Source organism: Molothrus ater, chromosome 11 (assembly GCF_012460135.2).
Source record: "Molothrus ater isolate BHLD 08-10-18 breed brown headed cowbird chromosome 11, BPBGC_Mater_1.1, whole genome shotgun sequence".
NCBI lineage: Eukaryota > Metazoa > Chordata > Aves > Passeriformes > Icteridae > Molothrus > Molothrus ater.
In genome coordinates, this window is record NC_050488.2 from 1,326,637 (window position 1) to 1,352,497 (window position 25,861).

General features: G+C 42.3%; 1 protein-coding gene across 3 annotated transcripts in view; it reads right to left on the reverse strand.

Moving 5' to 3' along the window:
- Positions 1-491: 491 nt before the first annotated feature.
- FAM120A (family with sequence similarity 120A) overlaps positions 492-25,861 on the reverse strand; it is a 48,433-nt gene continuing 23,063 nt past the window's right edge. For 2 of the 3 annotated variants that reach the window (XM_036391294.2, XM_036391292.2), the window contains exons 9-18: positions 23,295-23,519; positions 20,787-20,961; positions 14,843-15,092; positions 14,023-14,137; positions 12,294-12,503; positions 11,281-11,464; positions 10,272-10,409; positions 8,720-8,861; positions 4,871-4,967; positions 492-2,395 (exon numbers count right to left, since the gene is read on the reverse strand). In XM_036391294.2, the coding sequence (XP_036247187.1) occupies positions 2,084-2,395; positions 4,871-4,967; positions 8,720-8,861; positions 10,272-10,409; positions 11,281-11,464; positions 12,294-12,503; positions 14,023-14,137; positions 14,843-15,092; positions 20,787-20,961; positions 23,295-23,519 (1,848 nt within the window). In that variant the 3' untranslated portion in view covers positions 492-2,083. The remainder of the gene's footprint in view (positions 2,396-4,870; positions 4,968-8,719; positions 8,862-10,271; positions 10,410-11,280; positions 11,465-12,293; positions 12,504-14,022; positions 14,138-14,842; positions 15,093-20,786; positions 20,962-23,294; positions 23,520-25,861) is intronic. The other variant, XM_036391295.2, reaches the window with a different exon arrangement.

Here is a 25,861-nt window from a genome sequence, read left to right on the forward strand (position 1 = left end):
CACTCTCTCACTGCCCATCCCCAACAATCTCCGTGAGCACCTGCAGTTCTTTTTCTTTAAACAACTGCCCCATTATTTCTGCCTTATTTGCATCTCTTCACCCATCTGACATTTAAAGGTGACATCTAAAGGAGCTGCACATACCAGCAAGACAGGGCATGACTCCAACCAGGTGTGGTGTCCCCAAGCAGCGAGTGAATCACAGAATCCCAGAATGGTTTGGGTTGGAAGGACCTTAATGCCCATCCAGTGCCACCCCTTCCAAGGGCAGGAACACCTTTCACTGTCCCAGGGTGCTCCAAGCCCGGCCCAACCTGGCCTTGGACACTGCCAGGGATCCAGGGGCAGCCAAAACCAAAGGCCATGCTTCCCTTCTCTGCCTTTTAGGAGGACACCACAGATCCTGGCAACTCAACCACTTGACTTGGGCATAGGAAAACTTTTATTTACATGTTAATTAAAAAAATACTTGACAAAAAAGGCATACAGTATTTTATACTAAAAGAATAAAGATTTTTATTAAGCACTGTAAGTTGCATTCAATAGCCTTCAAAGACACCACACCACAATCCATCTACAACCAGCCAAACCCAACAGTAGTTCATTCTTGCACAATCCATGAGTTGGGGCAGAACTCCCTTCAACTTACATTAAGATACCTACTTAGCTCTGGCGGGCAGGGAATGGGGAATTACACCTCATTTCTGATCACTAATGTGTGATGAAGAGCATCAGGAGAATTATATGAAAACGAATATAAAGAAATGATTCTGATTTTGAAGTACATTAAGTTTGGAAACACTAACAAAAACATCAAAATGATACAGGTATATTTGCTTATACTAAATTCTTGATGGGAAAGTTCTCAAGAACAAGCCATTTGTTTCCTGCTACAGAAGGGGGGTACTTTTTTTTTGAAGATCAAAGCGTTTTTTTTTTTGTTTTTCACAGAATTTCATATTTGCTAATATGAAGGCATAAAACAGCAACAGAGAACAATAATGCATACAGCAATGAGTACACCAGGGTAACGTTGATATTCAAAACGGCTAGATAATTTTTTTTTTAAGTTTTAGAATAAATGCAACAGAGGTCAATAATCACAAAATTTTAAGGTTAGAGCAAGATCAGTCAATGACTAAACATAGTTAACATCTTTTATAGGACTATTACTGATTATTAGCTTTTTTTGTTTTGCAAATGGGCACAGTACTTGTAAGAATGGAAGAAAGAGGACAATAACATGCATAATATTAACTACACACTTTAAAAATCATGAACCATGCAGAAGTTTAGCTCAAATAGTAGTACTAATGGTCTACGTCTGATTCAAAACCACATAGTTCATTGATCACGGATGCATGGTATTAGTCACAAAAAGTTTCCTAACACATTGCGTTTGTTTTGAAAGGTCGTTTGCATCTTCTATGATTTCAAGTTTATCTCCGTTTAACTCGCTCGTAACATATGTATGATGTCTATTGAACTCAGCAGAACTGCAGTGTTACTGAGAATTGGTAGTTTCGAGAGTTTGCACATTTTTAACACAAAAGAACCACGGCAACGGTGATGAGATTTCAGAAAGAAAAAACTGTGGTTGTGCCTTTTTCCCCCCATAATCATGAAATCAAAGCCTTAAAGAAAGCTTTATTGTGACACAGTAATGCAAAATCAAATATAATGGCATACATATGGTGCCAAGTACTAAAAATTATAGTTTTAAGCTATATATACTTAAAGACTGCCAAAATTTGTTTTCTTTATATTTCAAAAAACAAAACTACAAGCTTTTGTCATAACCAGTTTAAACTTTATGTATACTTCATTTTAAGTGCGGGAGTCAAATGCTCTTCATTCTTTTTTTTTTTTTTTTTGTTTTATTGTAGCATTTTGACTACAACTGGTTAAAACTAAAAAATGTGTTGTTTAAATCTCTGACATCAAAGAGGGATCCGAATTTCCAAAGTCCTCATTTTTCTCTTACGGAAAGGAAAAAATGTACGTAACTGTAGGCTCTCTTTCTTTCCAGATATTCCTAATCCTGACCCTTCCCAACATCCTTCACCCTCTATAAAAAATAAGTTTACTCTTCTTTTTTTAAGACAGTGGCCTCAAGAGCATCATCTTTATGGCAAACACTGTCTGCATTTAGTGCATTTAAATGAGGATTCGTATTGCACATTTTAGAGTCATTACTCAAGGCACTTTCAGACTGATTGGAAGCCCTGATGTCTCCTGTATTCCCATTCATCTGGGAAGCTGGTTTTTCCTCAGTCACAACTCCATTTTCAGCCAGGGATCCATCTGAAGACACAAGTGAGGATTTAGATTCCTCGGATTTTGACTTAAGTTCTTTGGCTACTTCTTCTGCTGAAGCAGCGTAAGGAGGTTTGCCCTAGTTGTTAAAAAAAGAAGAGAATTACTGAAGAACCAGTGCTAAAAATGTATATAAATGTACAGTCTAATATAAGGACACTACAACAGGCAGCATGCAGGGCACAGGGTCGTGAGTGAACACCAAATATTAGGCATTGCTGAAAGAAGTGGCCCACAAAATACATGGAGAAGATTTTCGGTGTTCCCCAGAGCCTTCTGATGCCCCTGGGGCAATGCTTTAGTTTAAACTTTGCTGTTGCCCTCCTTTCACAACATCAGAGCTACATAAATGTCTGAAACACCAAAACTGAGAATCAATGTTCAGCTGCACTTTGCTCCTTAGTTCATGTGCTGTGATTCAGTGGCAGGATTCTGTGTTACTCAAATACAAACACGACTGTTTCCAGCCAGCGTTTGGAGGAGTGCAGAAGCACCATGCACTATTCCCTGCACCAAGCTATATGCTTGCAAGATTAGGAAAGGCTTTCATAAAAAAGCATATAGTAAAATTGTACAAGACTGAGTATAGCCATAAAAACCAGACTGATGCAGCATACAATTAGTTAAGTATTTGTAATTAATCTTAGTGTTCCAGAAACATAATAGCCTTTAAACAAATCAAAATAAGCAGGTTAGGCTGCTAAGAAGCAGCACACTGGTCTGTCACACTGTTCACAAAGTCAAGTGCTAAGACATGGCTTAAGACAGGGATGCCTCAAACAGCAGCAAACAGCTTTGCAGTATAAAAACCTCCACTGTTACCTACTAGAACACCTGCAGTAAGCTGCTGAAGGGTTTTACAGAAGCACTTTGCAGGTGAGTCAGAACTGCTGTTCTCTAGCATTCTCATTATCCAGATAATCACAATTCTCAGTCCCATTGCACAGGTATGGGTGATCACTGTCATCGTGCCTCTTTACAGACATCCTTAAATTCAGCTTTCAAGACATGCTTTAGTTTCTTTCCAGAACAAGAGTGAAAAGTTTCATCTTGGGATAAACCAGAGCAGTCTGGTGTGCTGGACAAATCCAAAGAGATCATTTTGGTCAGATCCCCAAGTTGAGGGGAGGAAGTGCCTCTGGCTGAGCCTGGTCTTGCACAAGCACTGCCTCAGTGAGGCAGAGGGGCCACTGGCACCTCCCAGCCTCACCTGGCTCTCACAGTCCACTCACTGCATGGGAACTTTCCCAAGTTCTCCCTGCCATGTGCATTTTAAATAATCTTTTTTATCTTCCTATAGGAGAAACATCCTATATGGCCTTGATGACCACAAAATGCAATGAGCTCAGGTCCATAGAGAATGCCATTAATCTTCTCCAGGCACAATTTTACACACAGGTCCTTGTGATCACAAGTATTTACCATCCAAATTACAGATCATTATTAAAAATGCAAATACCCAACCTTGATAGCACTTGTCAAGACACCTGCAGCTATTACCTGAACTATACTCCCATATGTACACCTGTAATAAGCCTGGAGTATTTGGGAGCTCGTTTTCAGGATTTCCTTTACTTCAAAGCTTAAGATACTCAGAAATTAGATGCTCTATGATTAACACAGTAGTTTCTCTTCTACTTAAAATATAAAGTTTCAGATCCACAGGTACATTTGTAGACATATAGTCTGCGTACACAGCAATTTAACAAGGAAGAGAAGTATTTGAATTTTTACAACTGTAAAACAGTAAGTTTTACTGGAAGTTAATAGTTCCTTCATTATCTACTGGAGAACATTCTTTTACTGTCTGACGCCTGAAAACACCCTCCTACTCTCAGGTCTCTCTGACAAATGGCATGTCCATATGACGTATTTATTGTGGAAGTTTTACCAACTATTTACTACTCATTCATCCAAACTGCATAGCAGCCAGAACCATGGAAAAGGAAGAAAAACAGAACTCTGAAAGCAACTGACATCTCATACAGGTCAGCAGTGTGCCTCAGCTATATTTGAAGGATCCTTGGAACAGACAAAAGTCATGATCCATGGACGCTTTGCAGGGTGTCACCAGGAAGGAACCTGCATGCTCAGGGGGAAAGGCTGCTCTGCTACTCCCAAGAAGTTTAGAGTGACCTCTTAGATCTGGAGCATGGCAGCAGCAAAGATCCTTCACTGCTACAAACTTTCCTTCATGAGTCTGGACCACGGTCCCAGAAAAAAAATTGGGGAAGATTTGGGGCAGGAACAGAACTGCTAATTTGTTTCAGTTTTGTATTTCTCCCATTTTCTAAATTTTCTTCTACTCCCATGGCTGGTTAGAGCTGTGTAGGCACAAGATTCATGTCAAAATACATTCTTCCACATCTGTCTTTAGAAGCAAAGTTTGCTTTAAGTGAGCTGTGACACCAGCCTGTCCTGTCACCGCTGTGCGGCTCACAGCTTCCACGGGTCGCCAGAAACACTTGGAGCTGTTAAAGTGCTGCTGGTCTGGAGTCCAGCCCAGCCCAGCCCGTCCCAGAGCGTGCTGCAGTCAGGCACATGGCTTCATTACCTGAATTGCTCCCTGGCTTTTATAACCTCGCCCATAGTACCTTCCACCTCTTCCAAAAGTTCTTATCACCGGAGTGGAGATAACTCCTCTAGGTCGCCTGCAGGGGTGGGGCAAGGGGAGAAAATAAAACACTGATCAGTTTTGTTTACAACTGCTTTACATTTAGTTTTATTATTTCCCTAGCTTTACTGACTAGTGCCTATCATCAACGCATTTTCAAAGAGGAAAGATACCTAATTCTGAATTGTAGGGTTCTGCTGCTTGCAATTGTATCAAACCCAACACACCTTTTGGGTCCAGAGCAATAAAATGTTTCTTTCTATATTTCCCTTCAAAAAGAAACAATAAATGATATTTTCAAGCTTTGCAGAAACATTTTCCAAGTGTCAAATTATCCTCATGGCACTTTAAAACCAGAGCTCAAAATACTTTCACCTTACAAAAATAGCAATTTGAACCACACAGAAAGCCATTTCCCCCATTAAGTAACAGCTCCCAATGTAAACACATGAGACAGGTTCTGATAAAAGAAAGTAAGGCAGAATTAAAAAGTTGTGTAGGTACAAAATTATCTAAGAAACTGAGGGAATAAATGAGCTTCACCTTTATCTGGCATGTGGCAATTAGTAAGTTGGGATGCCTTCCAGTGGAGACTCCCAACTTAAGACACATTAGGCGGTGGTTTTTGGTGTGATTCAGTACAGATTACATCAGATGAAACCAAACTTTCCCACCTTGGTCTCAAGTTGTGCCAGGGAAGGTGGTTTAGATTAGATATATTTGGAAAAATTTGTTCACAGAAAGGGTTGTCAAGCCCTGGTACAGGCTGCCCAGGGCAGTGCTGGAGTCATAATTTTGGAACTGTTCACAAAACACATGGATGTGGCACTTGGGGATATGGTTTAGGGGTGAGCATGGTGGTGGGTACTGGGTTGACAGCTGGACTTGATGATCTCAGAGGTCTTTTCCAACCGCAGCAATTCCAGGATTCAGCTACAACTGCTTTAACTCCATCAGCTGCAGAAACTGAATTTCCCAATCGTTATGTCACGAACTCCTATGTCAATGTTCTCCTAAAAGTTCCTTGTTTTCTCTAGCAGAGATACTGGATTGCTCTAGAAGCCTGGGAATGCCCTATGTTTGCTCTGGATGTGCTGCCTGATAGTAGGAGGTGCTGATGTCACACCTGACCCCACTGGGGCTGGCTGCGTGCTGCTCAGGTCCCTGAGCTGAATGATGCCCAGGGGAATTGCACTGTGCCCTCCCAATCTCCTCTCACAAGCTGTGAATTCCCACACTGGGCAGTAAGAGATCAAATTCTGGGGTTTAGAAGCGACAGCAGCGAATGAACAGGAGTTGTGGTTTGCATGTGAGTCCCTCTCACTGTGTTCCCTCCTTGCCAACCCCACTGGCTCTCTTTTTACAAGGTCAAACCATGTCCTTCAAGTAGCTGTAAAACTTTTCCCACTCAGAAAATCACACTAAATACACTGATGGATCGAGGCTAATACAAGGCAGCTGGTATAATTTTACACAAGAAGAACGTCTGAGCTCAGCATTGCGGAGACATGAGGCAATGGGGTGAACAAGCCTGACTCAACCCCCTCTTCTGAAAGAGATAAAAATGGAATACAAGTGTGCAAAACTGGGCCATGAACCAAGACAACCTGCTGTGCTGTTTCCTAGTTCTGACCTTTGGTAGGAAATAACCTCTGCCAACATGGACCTGTTGTTAAAGCACTGGATCTCAGGGCAAGGTTCTTCCCCCAGAGGGTGCTGGCACTGCCCAGGCTCCCCAGGGCATGGGCATGGCCTCGAGGCTGTCAGAGCTCCAGGAGCCTTCGGATAGCGCTGCCAGGGATGGACAGGGTGGGATTGTTGGGGTGTCTGTGAAGGGCCAGGGGTTGGACTCCATGATCCTTATGGCTCCTTTCTAACTCAAAATATTTCTATGGTTCTGTCTTTAGGCAGAACCCTTGACATGATCATGTTTTCCTATTGGTTCTACTTTAGTATCAACTGACCAACAAACAGGTAAGCTGCCTGCAGTCATTTTCCCTCTGGCCTATTCTAGTAACGCTACATGTGACCAATGCCCTCTCAGTGCTGATCTGATGGAGAGAAGAAGATCTGGCACTGACACTTTTCCTGTCTCTTTGGGGTGACAATCTGCACCAAACCATACTGCCTTAAGACAGTACCTCCAACAAAAAGAAACTTCAGGCATTTTATGTCAAATTGAAATCTACTACTGAAAAATCGTATTTCTCTGTCATAAAGGTACGGCAGGAGCAGCAATACCCTTTCAGTGATCTGTTCACTTCCCAGACAAGGAGGGTTCTCAGTTCCTGGCTACTGATGTTCTGTGTGAATTCAGGTATTGCCCCCTTCAGGAGATGGAGGAACTGCTGTCCTGTATGGATGTAACTGAGCTCTGAGCCCCAGGCTGCCCACAGACCCTGGCTTTGGCAGGACACAGCCATCACCTCCCCACACACAGTGCAGATCACTGGGAGAAGCAACCAGCTTCTGTTCATGTATCCTCATGAAAAACAGAACTGATGATCATCCAAGAACCTCACTTCAGTGGTGAAAAAGGTTATTTTGTCCCTTGGTACCCAAGCAAACCTCATTACTCCTCACCTTTGCTCACTCCCACTCTCTCCAGATGCTGCTCTGGATCAGTGCAGGGCTCCCAAACCTGCCCCCACACCCACCCAGGCACGTGACAGTTGTCTGAAACACCTAAAACAACACTCAATGCTTCTGTTTTGGCAGTTGGATCTCATCCTTGACAACTGGGCAGTCCTAGCTAAATGAGGTCCCCTTAAAAGATCAGTTCTGCAGCCACTGAACCTGCTCACATTTCTTCCCACAGCTCCTGCCTCTCCCCGGCCCCACAGCAGCTCCAAATTCTCCCAGGGCTTCAGATTAACCCAGCTCTTCCCTCAGCCCAACACGACATGCATTCCAACAGCTGTGGCTGACTCCAGCATGAAGCTTCATAGTGCACACTGGAGTAAATTAACAGAGAGATGAAATTCATGCAGTGCAGTCTTTCACACTGCTGCTCCCTAGCTCAAGGTGGCAATAAATCCATCAGCTTTATTGCACTCCTAATACAGACAGACAAAATACACAGTACTTTAGGATTGTCTCCTGTAATAGACACAACCTTAATGAAAGATAAAGAGAGTTCTAAGGCACAGAACCAGCAAGCTTATGGAAAAAATACCATCTTAAAAGTAACAAACTAGATATTTTTGTAATAAAGCACTTGCTTTTCAGACATGATGTGCACCCGTAACTTCAGCTGTAGTGAAATGAAGTGGAAGAGCTGAAGAAATTAATATTCTTTTAAGCACACTTCCATCATGACTGTAACAGAGAACTATTAAACTCAGAAATGTCCTTCAAGTGTTTTCTGCTTCACAGGATTACATAATGTAGTTATTAAAACTGTTATCATGCTTCTTGATAAATGTCCTTCCACAAAAAAGAAAGGTGTTTAATGTAATGCATCTACTGGTTTCATGGAAAAGTCCCAAAGTAATTTCCTCACTCAAAAGCAACCTCTGTGTTTGTGTGTGTGTGTGTATATATATATATATATTTCAGATTAGTACGAATTTTATTTGCACATAAAAATGCTTATACCTATAAAAATAACTGGTGAAAAGCATCTTAAAATGAATGCCAATGTTTTTCTTGAATATTCAGTGGGTATAATTCACCCTATGTGTCCTAAAGTGTGTCATATGGAATCTCTACTGCTTCCAACTTCTGTTTTCCTTGCTTCCCCAGTCATTAAATCCCACGTGAGCAGCACATTCCCAGGCTGGCACTTACCCTCTGGCTGGTCCTCCCACGGACACCACCTGCAGAGGAAATGGCCCTCTACCCCCTCGTCCACGTCTGCTTCCAGCCCAATGGCCGACTACAGTGCCGGCAATTTCAAGTTTCCCTCCCTGAGAAGGAATAGGTTGGACTCCTGCACATAAAAGCAAAACCAAACTTTGATCTTCATAATCATCACAGTAAAGTTCCAAAGAATGGAAAGCTGGTTTGCCCAGATTTCACCACCCCATTTCCTCTAGGGATACTGTGAGGTTACTGCTCATTTTGCAGTATTCCAGAAGTGTTAGAACTCCAAGAGCCTGTTTCCCCCACCCCTTTTTAAAAATAGATATGAATTCTGAAAAGAAAAATTATCTGACATGAATGCTTCAGTTTCAGTAATTGAAAATATACTTGAGATAGGCCTCAAGAAACCAGGGGAGTTTTACAAGCTGGCTGAAGACTGCTTTTTTTCCTGCATTCTTGAAGAAGAAGGAATTCTTGCAGGTTCAAGGCACTTTTTAGCCAACAGCAAGTATCAGCATAGATCACACAGATTATATTTGCAATAAAGAACTTACTAGGTTGGATAAGCTGTACTAAGACTAAGTTGCTATAAAAATGTAGCATTCAAACAGATCTGGTTTAAAAGGTGTGTTTATCATTTCCCCTCAAAGAAGGCAGCTAAAGTTACAGTTGTCTAAGATGCAACTACAGCTTCTGTTCAAGTTGCTCATGTCTTTATACTAAATCAGCTCTGGGGCATGACAGGTATTTCAAGAAATCCAGGTATGTGAACTGAGCAAGATGTTACTGGTAAGACCATCAGCACCAAAAGGGTTACAAACCACAGCATTTATGCAGCCATTAGTCTCCAAATGCTATAAGCTGGGAACTACTCTACCGCTTACATCCAGAAGGTTCCTACTTCCCTGTGCAAGTCCTTCAGCTCCAAATGCAGATGGTTTGCAGGGCCAGAGTTATCCACACAGGAAGCACTAGAGGTATCTTTGCTCTTAAAATAGAAGCTCAGAGGCCACAAACAACAGCTAAATATGTGGGAAAAATTTACCCTCAACAAGCTTCCATCATCTCACATACAGGAAGTAAGCAATAGGCACACAGGTAGGGAATAAATCCCAATCCTGTGTCCACACCAGCACTGATGCCAGCAAAGAAGGGGTCAGCAGTAATACCAAAGACAGTAATTTCTATGCTAGGTCTTTGCAAAAAGCTCAACTGTCCCCAGATTTTGGAAAATCCCTGTTAATACAGAGGCCAGTGGGTTACGGATGCCCTCTTCGCCAGTGGGAGCACAGGAGACAGGCTGCCTGCTGGGTTTTGGGCTCTCCTGTGTTTGGAAGAGGTTTCTGGCATGAGGAGGCTGGCGCTGGGGGCTTGCGGCAGGGATGGGAGCAGAGCGGACAGCAGCCGGGCAGGCTCTAGAGAGGGAAGCTGAGACAGTTAAGGAGACAGGGAGTCAGTAGGAAAGCCTCAGACCAACCCATACAGTGGAGGAAGCTGTTGCCAGAAGCTCTAAGAAAAGGGGTTTGGGTATAATTACCGCCCTGAAACTTGCTAGTCCTGTTGCTGTCATTGCCAGAGAAGGCTCCGGAGTGTCCTGCCGCTGCCGCCACCCGGAAGGCCCGGTAAGTGCCTGTGGCTACTGTTTCCCCATAAGGGCCTCCAAAGCCATAGACTCCTGTTAGACCCAGGGTAAAGAAAGACAGGGGAAAAGCTGTGAGGGGGCCAGGCAACTGGGAAAGCCCCAGCAGAGAGGTTGCTGCCTCCTTCCACCCTTCCAGAGCCAGGCGGGAGGACCGCGCTCCCGCGGGCCGGGCTCCTGTAGGCGATACTGCATCACTGCCGAGGGAGCCCTGGCCAAAGGTATCCTGCTGTCTCAGCCAGCAGGGAGCCTCTGATCCAAAGGGCAGGCCTTGGGGCTTGGAATGGGATCCCAACCTCTATGGCATCGTAAAGGCCTGTGACAATTTTTTGGCAGTGAGCATTGGTAGCTACAGTCATGGCACCCCTGAAATGCCTGTGGCCAGTATCTATACACCTCTGGGCCTTGGTACAGAGCGATTTTGAGGTAGTGAGCAATTCTAGGAACAGCCTGCAATGTTTATGTCAGTATTTACACTTGAGGGTGCCAATGGTTATATGACTGCAGCAAAACACAGAGGAGTGGGGAGGGGGAAAGGTTGTCTTTAGCCCTGACAGTTAAATTGTGTCTGATAATTTATAAATGTTTTGAACCAATTTACTGTGCAAATCAAAGTTTTTTCATACCGCCCAGTGTCAATCTATTCCTCTTTTTTCTACTTCTATAATAACAGTAAAAATATTCTGATCTGGCACAGTTACTAAAATCCTGATGAAAATACGTAGCAATACAGCACATTCCATATCACTGGGCTAATAAAAGCAACCCCAAAATACAGTGGCAGGCACATGCCAACACAAGCCGACCACTTGCTTTTCCGTATTTTCCCTACGAAATTGACCAGAGTTGGTAGTTTTGGGAATGTGCAAGGTAAGGTAATGTGTGGCACCGCTGTCCCATCACTTACCAGCAAAGCCTCTCCCCCTGCCCTGAGGTGGTGGGACTGGCCCAAAGTGTCGAGGATACATAGAAGCTGGATAGAAAGGCATGGCAGGTGGAGGTGGGAAAGGGAGAGGATGGTTCTGCCTGGAGAAATTTAATCCTTCTAGGATGCTCTGACGCATCTTTTCAACCTTGGCTGCCTGCTCAGCCTAGGAATAAAGAGAAGGTCACAGAGGGACATTAAAATTCTCATTTCAATTGTATAAAGCTACATTTACACAACAAATTCAATGGAAAACCCAAAATAATACAGAAGTAGAGAGAGAATCATCATCCTACACCTGGACTGCAACCCAGAGTCTGTGCATACAGGCTGAAACATGCCTGGAGGGTTATAACCCTGAGAAGGGACCACAGCCACCATCAATAGCAAACTTGGGATCACCTTCCCTCAATTCACAAAAAAAGAAGGGATACAATTTCATATCTTTCAAAAAGTTTGGGTTATTCAGTAAACTGTTTTATCAGTTTCCTGGTTTTACAGGTGGATAGTAACTTCGCATGATTTGGATAAAACAAAAAAGGCCTTTGTTCATATTTTAAGATGATTGTAAGAAACGTGAAAAGATTTTGAGCTGAGGACCCCAGGAATGACTTTACAATCTGTTAAGTCAGTTAGAAAACACCAATTTTCTTTCACTACAAACCCAGTGCAGTTTAATCTTTTCGACAGTCTGACCCAAAAAGGTGGGACTTGAACAAATGAGCAGAGTTTCCAACTTGGCCATTCATCATATCAGTGTTTGCATTTTAGAGAGAAAAAAAAATCAAATTCAACTTGATGCCTCTTCTTCCAAATCTACCCAAATGCCACCCTACTCATCAAGAAATAAGGAACTAAACAGAGAAACCCACCCATTAGCCATTCCCCTCATATTTGCCTTTTAAAGCAGAGGTGACACGTGTGGTAAATGACAAGCCAGGCCATGGAACCCTTGTGGACACATGGGACACTCCATCACCCTGCCAACTACACACCTGACCATCACAGAGGTCGATGAGCGGAACTTTCTCCCGGCTTGCTTTGATGAGCTTGGTCTGGAATAATTTCCCATCAAAATACATCCAGGGACAGCAATGCTCCCATGGAATCGGCTGTCCGCAGGCGTCGTTGGCAAAAAGAGCCATGTCCACACCACTCATAAAGAGAGCAGACAGTTGGATTCCACGGGGATCCAGATTCTCAATCTGTTTAAAACCAGAGTAAATATAGTAAGATCGCAGTGAGATATAATTCAAAGTTATTCCAATAGTTACATTCTTTTCAAAACTCTTGCAAACAGAGGGATTTTAAAAGGTCATCCAGACTTTCAGAGGTTTGAGCAGAAGAATGCACCAGAACCTCACACTTGGGCATGCAGAGCTGCCATCTTCAGAAAAGCTGTTGTCCCATCCACCTGCTCTGGAGACCAGAGATAAACACAAACCCCTATTTTCTCAACACAAAGTGCAGGAAACTATTTCTAAAGACATTTACAGGAAATTAACACTAGAAAACTTCATTCAAAATTTTATTCCAAATAATTAAATGCTTCTTAGATGTGTGGCAGAACATCTCAGGAATGAGCTCAATGCAAAATTCCATTTTTCTTCCCATGTAACACATTTCTTTCTCAACTCCTTTATAATGGATTTTCTATTAGTTTGATTCAAGATTTTGCTTTAAGAACACTTTAAGATATCTTAATAATAAAGTAGTGTGTATGCACACAATGGCTTTATTTAGGATGTAGAATAGGAACACTAAGGTAGAACTAAACAGTGAATAATAGGTAGTGGTCAAAGCAAAAAGGATTTGCTTGCCGCAAGTGTATTTTTAGCTCCAGCATAAGAAAATATCACTATTGGTATTCTCTGAAATACTTCTCAAAATATCAGCCCTTGCTTGGGAACATTTTCAAGACCTTGGTATTAAATTTTAAAATTAAACTCCATTACCACCTTCCTTATGCATAAGCAACCTTTAAGAGCCCAAAGACTCTCCTGCTCATTTTGCAGATACGTGGCTGGGTTCAACCAAATTCAACTGCTCTTTATGTCTGACTTCACAAACTGCTTCCTGTGAAGACAGTAACAACCCTGAGGGAATTACTGCATCTTCCAGCTAACCAACATATCTTATGGAAGTAATCCACATTACTTTATGTATGATTGAAAAATTAAAAAAAATACTACTAAACCAAAACATTATCTGCTATTAGTGGCCTTCTGGTTTGTGTTGGAATGGCAAGAATATTTTCTCTGGGAGTTCCTTTCTTAGTCTCTAAGAACAGTGATTTTCACAGAGGAGTTTGAGACTTTGATGACTCTACAATAGATACCTTTGGCAAAATCTATACCCCTAGATGTCATTTAGGCTGTGGGCTAAACATCCCTGGAAGTGTTCCAGGCCAGGTCAGATGGGGCTTGGAGCAACTTGGGATAGTGGAAGGTGTCCCTGACCATGTCAGGGAGTGGAATGAGATGGGCCTTATTTAAAGTCTCTCCCAACCCAACCCAGACTGTGATTTTGATTTATTGTGTTGTGTTTGGAAAATGGACATTGCAGACCATTGCAGCCATCTCTGCAACACTTCAGGCCACTATGACTAATATTTTGGAAAGTACAGGCTTTTAGTGAGGCACATACAGATCAGCCACTACAGTTAATTCCTGTATCAGCTGGAAACAAATCTCTTAAATTATCTAAGTCCTAGTTAAGAATTACCTTGAGTTCCTGAAGCTGGTCAGGTTCATAGAGCTTTGGAGACAATGCTTGGGCAAGGAAAGCATCGAGTTCCTGGCGGCGCAGAATGCGCACCCCCGGCCACTGTACCATATACCTGCGAGGGAAGCACGGCCTCGTCAGTGCCTTCGGAACGGCTAGGGCAGAAACCACCAGGGTACATAGGGACATGGGACAGGAGAGAAACATGCTGTGCCAGTGAAAAGAGGAGCTTTAAGATACCACTTTTTTTGCATACCAAGTAGCCTATAAGGAGAAAAGTGTTTTAGTGCTCAAAAGGCAAGAAAAAGGTTCAATAGAACCAAAGACAAATTTACATTTATCATTCTCAAAAATGGCTTAAATTTTACCATGTTTAAGATGCTTACCTTGGATTCTGAAAGAATGATAAGGTAATTGTCTTAAATAATTACCCCAAATGTAAGCATCTCCCAATTCCTCTGTCAATTTTCAATGTGAAAATTAAATAGTTCAGGATTTTGGAACTTAGGACTTTTTCTTTGGAAATCTGGAAGCTTTTGTTGTGCAACTTTACCCACAGAACCCTCTGAGGCCCCAAAAGTTGTTTATTTTTACTGAGCTGAAGTCTTGAATACACCAATCAAATGATAAAACCTCTTTGCAACACAAGACCTTTTTTATCTTCCCCTCAATCCTTTAGAGACTGAAAAAGAACTACACACATGCTTTTCTACAATCAAACCCCCTCTCCCAGTGAGGCTGCAAATACGAATTAGCACTTTCTAGAGATCCCAGAGTAAAACCTTTCCTCGGTTCTGATGCCCCTGGAGGTGACACTAACCTCAGCACACAGCAGAGCACCATAAGATGAGTGGGCACATTAGTTGGGTTGAGCATTGCTGGTGTGTCTGATCGCATACAGGCCAGGAACGCCCTCATACGTCGGTTCTTGTCTTCCACAGCTTTGCCCAGCCACAGCTTCTTCAGGTTTGGGCAGGTCCACTCCCTGAAGGCGAGGGCTTCCACCAGCTCAGGGGTCTGAGGAGATTTGCCTTTGTAAGCAGCCCATTCCTTAATTATCACCGGTGAAACTGCAGAATGGCAACAGCAGAAAGAAATCAGCCTGACTTAGTATTTCATATTCCAGCATTTATTTCAAACTTCACATGCAAGAGATTTTGATTGAAAAAGTATCACTTTGAGACTGCAGCAGTGTGCTGGATTACACTGCCAAACAGGTAATTTAAACCCTGCATGAAATGCTTTTAATTGTGATCACTTACAAACTAGGTATATACAGACATGCATACACTAGGAATGGCATGCTAATATCTTCAAATGAATATACAACATAGAAGGAATACACACATTTTTCTAAAACAAACAGCACAATTTCCCCTGGAAGTGTTCAATGCCAGGGTGGACAAGGCTTGAAGAAACCTGGTCTACTGGAATGTGTTCCTGCCCAGAGCAGGATTGGAAATGGATGGTGCTTAAGGTCCCTTCCAATCTAAACCATTCTGTGATTTTAACTTAAAAGTGCAATTTTCTCCTTAACTATCTGTGTGTGATCATACTGTCACATTTGACAATACTTGTGTATGATCAGAAACCTATTCCAGAGGTGGTCTTTTAAGAACAATATGATCCTAGTGATTTTATTTGAATCATATTTAAACCTGGTATTATTATACTTGTCTGCAGCTGTTCAGCTACCGCAGTGGAACGAGATCTCAAATATAGGCAAGTGTGGAGTTCTCCCTAAGCGTTTTACAAAACATTACTTTATATTAAGCCTTCCCATTTATTGCACTGCTTTCTATGAAGAGGTTAGTGGTTTTGTGCCTAATCTCCCTCTCATCTGCATCAGCACGAAGACACTCACTCTACATTGCTACTAAATCATCTCCATTCTTCTATTTGAAGACAACCAGAATAGAACACAAGTTCAAGTCAAGGCTGAGACACTATACCTTTGGCCTTGAAGCAACCCGAGCCTGACACAGTTCACAGTGTGCCTGCACCCCTCCAACTCTGAGCCAGTTATGCAGTGTGGAAAGGTTCAAGGAACTTGTTAGTGCAGGTTCAGGTTACAGCCCAGGGGGAATCCCCGAGGGAGCCTAGACCTGCTCATTTTGCTGGAAATCCACTGGATACAGCCTGGGGAACACATCCCACTGGTGCCAGCACAGGCTTGATGGCTACAAAGCAATGGGGCAGCAACCTAATGTATGATTCTATAGCCAAGGGCAGGCAAACCACAGCAGAGGTGATGGTCAGGATTACAGAGCAAAGCTCCAGAACACCCCAAAGAGCTCTCCTGATTTTCGTGAATAAACCCAGCCTAGCATTACAGTTACTCTTTACAGAGCTCAGGGCAGTTTTACAAGATCACGCACAGCAACGCAAATAAACACTGATATATTTAGTTAGTCACCTCACTATAAAATCATGTTCTATTTTGGTTGCTTCCAGGTTTTATACACCACCACACTCTAAAGATGGGCTCTAACAGCCAGCAGAGCTATCCTGCCCTAGTGCATAGCTCATCCCCCTGGTTTCTCTGCTTGCTTAGGCCCAGAACAGCAAACACAAATAAAATAAATAAAAGTATGTCTTTTTTGTCTGCTTTCAAACTGTTCTGTAATTGCTTCAGATATGAGAAGCAAAGCTGTACACACCACCAGTGTTTTCCCAGTGTTTCTTTCACTTACACTGAACACACTTCTTAAGCTTATAAGAACAGAATGTTTTATGTCTATGTTTTCTACCTTATGTTTCACCATTCAAATACGGTTCAAAGCTTTTAATCTGTGGATGAAAACTTCCATGGCCCTGTGACATGAAGGTCACAGGAAGAATACCTCAGCCTTTTATTCAGCCACATGCTACAAAGGTTACACTAGAGATGCACACTGCCTTCTATGTTGTGTTAAATAATATACAAGATCGCTAGAATGGCTAGAGTGGGAACAGACCTTAAAGCCCACCTTGTTCCATCCCCCACTGTGGCAGGATGACCTGTGCTGGGGCCTCACCACTCTCACAAGGAAGAATTTCTTCCCGATATTCCATAATTGCCCTCAGGAAGCAATCCCCCTTGTCCTGACACTCCAGGCCCTTGTCCAAAGTCCACCTGCAGCTCTCTTGGAGTCCCTTTAGGTACTGGAAAGGGCTCCAATTCTCCCTGAAGCCTTGTCTTCTCCAGGCTAAAGAGTCCTCCCAGAGTGTCTCCACAGCATAAGTGTTCCAGCCCTCAGAACACCTTCAGAGCCTTCTCTGGACTTACTCCTGCAGATCCATGCCCTGTGCTGAGGACCCACAGCTGGGTGCAGGTAACCATGCTTCTTGTGGAAAGGTTTAACACGAAGGTCAATCTAGTGGGCTGGAATAGAGTTTCCTCTCTGAGTGATGGGGATGAGAAATTGCAGCCTCAATCCACTAACAAGCAACTCTAGCACTGTCCACCAAAAATTAGCATTTAACCTAGCAGATGGATCCAGTACTTGTCCATATCCACTAATTTTTCCAGGGCATTTCTTAAACTTTTGAAAAATCTCCACTGAGACTGCTGCCCAACTCCCTGCATCCTCAGCTGACAGAATCACGTATGGAGACTTCCACTGAGAAATTAGCAGTGCCTACCCTGAAAACTACATAGACTACTACTAGGATCAGCACATTCAGCCCCATTACCATGGTGTATATTACACTGTTTTCATACCAAACCTCATCCTACTGCTCATCAGCACGTTTGAATGCTCACTGAGGCCTAAGGCACCACACAATCTATGGACCTCTGCTTTCAATAGTGACCTCATGACATGCTGAGGCTAATCCAAGCAAAGAGGGTCAGCATCAATCTGCACAACAGTAACCTGCTTAATGAACACCTGAGTGCCATTACAGACTCTGAAGGCATCAGCTATAGCACCCCAGCAGAGCTCTGGTTGCCAAGCACAGCTCCAGGTTCTGGTCTTATTCATTTACTGTGATTTTTAACCTTACAATCCTTCCTGACAGCACAGCTTGAGCTCAGCACACTTGATTTTGCATGAGGGCTACTGCCCAAGAGACACGGCTTTCCTCTTGGCAGGGCCGGTGCCGGCTGAGTACATCCGTGATGGGAACAGCAGGTCACCTGGGGCTGGGCTTAAAGGAACAAACCTTGGGATCCAACCAGGAGCTCTGCCAGCTTGTGCAAGCGTGCCTTTTGCCACTGAGCAGAAAGAGCAGATGGTTTCACTACACACATGTATTTATCGGGACACTGAAATAACCTGGTTCAGGGCTTGACAAGCAGAGCAAGGGAGACCCTTGGTTTCCACCCCCTGTGAGGGAAGGGCAGCACGGTCAGCACGTGCCCTTGGCAGCCAAACACAATTAGGCACTGTGACCCAGCATCTCCTGTCCTCTGAGAGCAGAGATGAGGCCATGTACAGCAAAGGCATCACTTAGCAGACACTGATCACTGAAGAACCCCACCGACTGCTGCTTCTGTTGTTTCTTATTGGCTTTTAAACTTCAAACAAAAATAATGATTTAAAAGTCAAGAAGCCATCCATTTCATGATAGATCCATTATCTTGCCATCTATATATTTAGTAGTAATCCTGATGTGTCAGTTTATTATGCATTTTTCCCAGCTTCCCATAACCCTCATGTACAATATCCTTGCCAATTATTCAGGGACTATTATTACATTGCCAGTGTTTGGTTTGTACAACAAAGATGACAAGATTTTAGATATTAATATTCATTACCTCTCTACATAAATCTTAAGGATCATTTACATTTCTTCAGAACCTGATTTATTGATTCTCTTAACATATCTTAATTCCTAGATTTTCTTTTAATTGTCTTCATTACTGCATTTCATAACATACTCATTTCTGAGAGCAGCAAAATAATTTAGACACTGGAGGAGAATGAGCATCACCAGTTCGTTATAGTGAATGAGCATCACCAGTTCGTTATAGCCTGGGTGCTCAAAAAAGTTAGAGAGGGCTAATCAGTGCTTCAGACACTGTTCTCTCCTTATGTCTTGCACAGGCTGCCCAAGCCTTGTAAGAGAGCCAACCAAAATAAAGGCATTCCTGCACCAGAGCCCTTTCACACCCCACACCTGCACAGCAGCCCAAATCCATCTTTACCGGCACTGCCAGCTTTGCAGCGAAGCAAGGAACTTTTGGGCGTATGTTCAAATTGGCTTCTGCTTTAAGAGCTTGGTCAGTCCTAAGCTAGAAGTAGGTCAGTAGCTGAATGCATCCTGCAGCAAGATTTGCCAGAGCTCTTGTAACTAAACTAAGTCAGCAGCAGTGTGCTTACCCTCCAGAGGTAAACTCTGGAAAACAGGATAAATGGAGAGAAAATAGAGATTATACAGGCTTCCCCAGTAGCCTACAGAGAACATTCTAGGTTTATGAGATTAACCCGAAGCAGACCTCCAGCACACCTCCAGCACTCAGCCACTTCACCAAAAGACAGCTGTAGTACGCTTTTCAGGACAGAATTCTCATGAGGATACATGATGACTGCAAATAAAATCTAGTGGGCTGGAATAGTTTTAATCATTCTATTCACTGTTTTAATCCTGAAATGACCTCGCAACCAAAAATATCACCATGTTGTGTGAGTCTTAAGAAGTAAGAAGTTTGTGAGTAGGTGTGCTGAGGTATTATTCAAGCAGTAATACTAAATACTGTAATAGCAAATACTGATTCCCACTAAGTTAACTGGCAAAGATAAACAGCTTTACTAACATCAGTGGGAGATTACCATCTTCACTACAAACGTACAAAAACATTCACAATCACAAATGGAAAGAGCAGAGGGAAGGGAATGAACATAAAGTTTACAACTGATAGTTATTTTTATCCTTTTACACATGAAGCCTGTGAATGATGATTTCATACATTCTGAATATCTCATTCTTTGATTTACCATAGTGACAGGAGACTCCCACATTTAAATACTTGTGCTGCTGTTGCCTTGCACTGAATGCTTCAGCATTCCTGTAACCTTTATAAGCTGCTACTGCAAAGTTCAGTCATTTCCTTGTATGCATTCATTATAACAAAAACACTCTAGAACGAGGACTGAAATGACAGTAATTCCTGGAAACTGAAGACTTAAAAAGACAACTTTCAGATTAATGAGAAGATTAACATCCGTATCTCTGAACAAATCAAAGGATCTTTTGACAAGGCTGTTTGCAAAAGTCTAGTCTGTCCCCACCCAGGGCTACCTTTGGTTACATTACACCCTGATTTCTGTGGCGTTTTATTAAACTAGGTTTTTATATGCCAATACCTGAAGGACACATGATACTTGCAAATTTCCCTGAGGTACCTTCAGGGACACATTCGGGAAGCCAGGGCAAGTTAACCTGTGCACCTCTGATTTTTGAAAAAAGCAGGCAGATTTGTATGTGTGCAGAGAATAGAAGTTTGCTAAAATCCAGTTCTGCCATACAGAGAAATGACATCACAAGCTGACATCACTCACTGCAGGTCTGGCAGCAGCTTAAGCAGAGGTTCAAAACCAAGCTTCAGAGCTTGCTTAGAAATAGCAACAATTATAGCTCTTAAACTATGATAGGAAATAAAATTTCAAATTAGCAACATCTTTTTCTCTTATCCACAGCATCCAACAGGCATGAAATTCCTCTGGCTTCAGCTATCTTGACAGGATCTTAGCAACAATTTCCATTCACATCATGGTACAAGTGGCTCTGAAACCACAGCAAAGGGAAGAGGAATAAAGCATGGGTTCTGCAGTACGTACATTCTGGTGGAAGTCTGTTCTTTCTAAAAGCAAGCCTTTCAGTTTTCTTTCTGCTTTCTGCCAAACTAAACAGGACTCCGTAAACATACTGACGCACTGGCCTATACAGAAGAGCAGCAGGAGGCAAGTCTTTGTTGGCTTCATCTTCTATAGAAACAGCGATTTTGATTTCACCCTTTGGCATGAAAGAAAGCAGAGAAATATGACATGTTACAGTGAACAAGAAGCATTCAGGTATGCACAGCAACCCAATCCAACCCTAATACACATCAAGCTAGTCAAGACAAATGTGGATCTCAGGGAAGGATTAGCCCAGCCTGCTTCATTTCCTCCAGGTTCTGTTGCTTTCCTCTTTCCCTTCTCCATCACACACGTATTTGTCTTAGACATGTGAGGATTAACTAAATATTGCTCTTTTAATACAGGCACTTGGAAAAACAGCACACACGGAAATAGAGCAAAGTGCTTTTAGACAGCCAAAGCACATTTGAAGCTGATCTAGATTTCAGGCAGTTATCTTAAAAAATATTCATGCTGTCTAAAAACACCAGTCTGACTTTTTGCTGCAGGATTTGAAACACTACTGGGGACTCACTGTAAAAAACAATGCATGAGCACACGTGGACAAAAACCACCTACCTGGGAATTGCTACAATAAGGCTAGGTTTGAATTACTACAATAAGGCTAGGTTTCTACATGTATGTAAAAATTTAACATTTTATACCTTTTAAGAAAAAAAGCAGGAAAGAACCTTCCAACATTTTCTCTCAAAACAGCAACACTGTTTTCTATAACTGCACATCCAAACAGGTTAAGATATTCTTGGAAAACAACTGACTGCACTGTCCCCAAAAATCAACCTTTATTTTTAACACTGACAAGAAAACACTCCATTGTGCTACTTTCTCTTAAAAAAAAACAAAAAAAAACCAACCCTATTTAAACTATCCTAGTAATGAATTCTGAAGGTGACACCTTGAAGTGGTTACATTAGGATACTGTCAGGTTTAACTGGACAACATTATCTTAGATGTACGGTTATGTGTCAAAGGTCTCTCCCAATAACAGCAACATAACCTGGAACATGTGTCCGTTTCTAAAGAATCCCCATAACTCCACCACAAGGTTCAAGAGTTTTGCACTAGAGTCACAGAGACTTCCTGCAGCTCCAGGCTGAGCCAGAGGGCCTGGAAAGAGCCAGCAGGAAAGGCCCTGGGGGTGCTGGTGGCAGTGGCTGAACAGGAGCCCAGGTGGGTAAGAAGGACCAGGGCACCTTGGGCTGTTCAGCACTGGTGTGGCAGCAGGGCCAGGGCAATGCCCATCCCCTGTGCTGGACATGCTGGGGTCAGTTTTGAGCCCCTCACAACAAGAAAGAGCTTGAGGGGCTGGAATGTGTCCAGAGAAGGAAATGGAGCTGGGGAACGGGCTCAGCCTCGGGAGGGACCTTCTTGCTCTGCACAACTCCCTGACAGGAGAGTGGAGCCAGTGGTGGCCAGGCTCTGCTTCCAGGACAAAGGAAGTAGCTTCAGGTGGCAGCGGTGGAGTCCCCATCCACGTAGGGATTTAAAAGCCACGGAGATGCAGTACGTGGGGGCATGGTTCAGTGGTGGCCTTAGCAGTGCTGGGTTAACAGTTTATCTTGAAGATCAAGATAATCTTACTCAATGATCCTGAAGATCTTTTCTAACCTAAATGATTCCGTGATTAAACATCAAGTAGCATTTAAACATGCTAAGAATATTTGGCTATGCAAAGTGTGAAACAGAACTGGTATCAATGGTCATCACAGACTTTTTGATTCTTCTTCACTTGTCTTTGACAAAAAAGTGTAAGAACACGACAGCAACACGAGCTATGGTATAAACAAAGAAATGGGAAATAGGAAATCCAAACCTCAACCCTGATGCAGTAACTTTTAGTTTGACGGATTTCAGATCTGTCTGTGGTCCTTATTGTCCTGAAGAGGATTTTTAAGGTGAATAAAAGTTAACAGGCATGGGGACAGTGCCATTTTGCTAGCTGCTGATACAAAAGGGATTTCTTAGAGCTATTGTGTTTCTCTAGGGACCAGCTAGCAGTAATGGAAGGGATCAGACTGGGAGAGAAAACAACCTCAGTACTTTTGAACACTGAAAATAGAGAAGACTTGGCACAGACACCGAAGCACATATGCAGGAATTTTTAGATGGAAATGGATTCCGCATAAACACACGCACACAGACATATACACCCATGCATAGAGATACATACAAATAACTGCAAACAGTTGGGAAAAAAGAATTAATTTTGTAAATAAACACTTCTAATTATAGCCATCTCATATTTACTGGAACAACATAACATATCAGTGCTTAGAAAATGGGGGAAACAGGTTCAAACAACTAAAAAGTGACCAGAAGTTAGAGCATTAAAAAGGATGTAAAAATTTGACACTCTAGCCAGAAATGCCAGGGCAATTATCTTCACAGTATCATTTTCTCACAGTACCTCATTTTAAAATGTCTTACCTTGGTTAGGACATGAAAGATGTAGGGATACATTAACCCCTTCTTGTGCCTGTGCTCTGCCACTCGTAATACTTCAGGTGCTACCGGAGGTAATGGAGGGGTGGTAATATCCATGTGGTTTCTGGTGGGCATAGACAACAGGCATGGGATTTGTGGATTACTGGTTTGATTCCCTTTGACATCAGCTGCCTGACTTCCTGAAGAAGCACTAGAGGAACCTTCTGCCTGTAACAGAACATACAAAATAAAGTCCTTTGGATGTGTCCAGAAACATAACAGGAGATCAACCAAGAGAAACAGCAAACTTCCTCCCTCACCCCTAATGAAAATAGTACATCTTCACATCACACTGTCACAGTGTGCAGAATATATTATCCAAAGCTGGCTGCAAGGTTTTCAGGAAACCTGCAGCCATTGTTTGCTAGTAGAACCAAATTACTAAGAAAGTAAACATTATGATAAAGCTTTTAACTTATTAACAGCAGCAAAAATTACTGTTTTCTAAAAATTTTAACTGCCTAATGCAGAAGTGGACTAATGGACTCCCAACTCCATGTGTTAACTGAGAGTCACATAGCCTGTAATTTATCTAGACTTCCATAAACATAGCCCTTCTTAGCTTGCAATTCCACTCAAAACAGGAGAAATTACATGGTTCAATTAAATAATATGTAAAATACATAGTGTCCAAACTCAAAACCTGGTAAATGCTGTTGGTTTTTTTGGCTGTTTGGGTTTTTTTTTTAACATAAAAGCTCTTTGTCTGAGAAGACTGTAAGAGAAAATGCTGAAGTTTTCTGACTGGAAAACTAAAGTGGCATTCTATTCCAGTTCTGGAAATGCAGTTCATAAACTTATGGGAAAAATACGATGCATAAAAATATACTGCAAACCTTCCAACCTTTATGTTGATTTCTCACAGATACAACAAAAAAATTTGCAGTTCATTCCTGAAAATCCTGGTCTTCAAAACCAAAAGCTGGCTTTAGCTTAAGAGTTCATGTCAGCTTCATGCCTATCAATTATCATCGTGACAGTAAAAACTTTTGAGAGCAAAATTTCATCACTTGATGATACATCATGTATGAGTATTTTCATGATATCAGTAAAGAAGTTCACATGCTTCCTAAGACTTGAAAAGCAAGGCTGAAATGGAAATGGCCAAAGCATGAAATCCCACAGAACACGTAACATAAAAAATAGGCCCAAACAAACTCAGGTGGTTCTACTCAGACCCACGAAAAATTCAAACCTAAATCAAACAATAAAAAACCCACACAACCTCCAAAAGTCTTCTACAGAAAAGTGTAGGTAGTAAAAACAGGCTCTAGCAAAACAGCAAAATATCAAAGGGCAACCTTCTTTTCAGATGATGTTTTAATCACACAATCAAAGAGGATGTTACTGAAAGATTGTATTTTAGTTGGTAATATAGGCTTCATTTGAGTTACAAAAATGAAAATATATAGATGAATTGGTTAAAACCTGTAAACCAGAACATTTCCAAAACAATATGCTTAATAACAAATGCTTTTATATCACAGCTTCTTTAAATCTGTGTTATAGTATCAAATATATCTATGTCAAGTTAAAGAATTTTTCCCTGTCTTCTACTACCCCAACAAGTCTAAGTCAGCAATACTGAACCACGGGAAGTTTACAGAGCTATCAATTGCTGGGGGCACACAGGGAAGAAAACAAAACCCTCACATGACAGCAATGCTTTCCCTGACTACAGTACCCAGGCTCTTTCTGCATCTGCTCCAGCAATATTCCAACACCTAAGCTGAGGAAACACCACAGTTAAAGGGTGATTCTTTTCTTTAGAAATATGCATCCAGCCAAATGAGAGGAGCTTATCTTTGTCATGTAGAATTCACACTGTGAGATAACTGTTTTTGACATTTAATTTTGACATTTAAGTCAAGTGAAAGGAGTGTCAACACTGCTGCTACCTGCCTGACCCATGCTGGATTTTCAGCACTTCAGAAAATCACATAGCTCACTCACTTGAAATCTTCATAGAATCACAAACTGGAAGGGACCTTTGAGACCATCTTGTTCCACCCCTGCCATGGCCAGGAACACCTTCCACTATCTCAGGTTGCTCTGGGTCCTGTCCAACCTGGCCTTGGACACTTCCAGGGATGGGGCAGCTTCTCTGGGCAACTTCTTAAGGAAGTACTACCTCTTCTCTCAATCATTAATGTTTCACCTCTCCAGGAAATGAGTTCATTTACAAAATGTACTCACAATCCTTCCTTTTGTGCTCAAAAGATACTTCTGCCTTCTCCAGCTACTGAGGGCTGACAAAGTGGTTTGATAATCAGAAACAAACAGGCAAGTAAAGCTCAGGAGCATTATTACATTAAACTGTATACATTTAAGTCAGCCTGTTCATACATCTCCTGGAAAGCTTAGTGAGTGCTCGTTCATCTCTGGCTCAGTGTAGGGACTGTCTCTGTGAAAGGATGCTTGGGGCTGGGAGACCCACAGGGCTGCACACAGGGCCCAGCCCAGCAGAGAAGAAAAGAATGTAATAGGTCAAATTAGCATTTGCATACAGT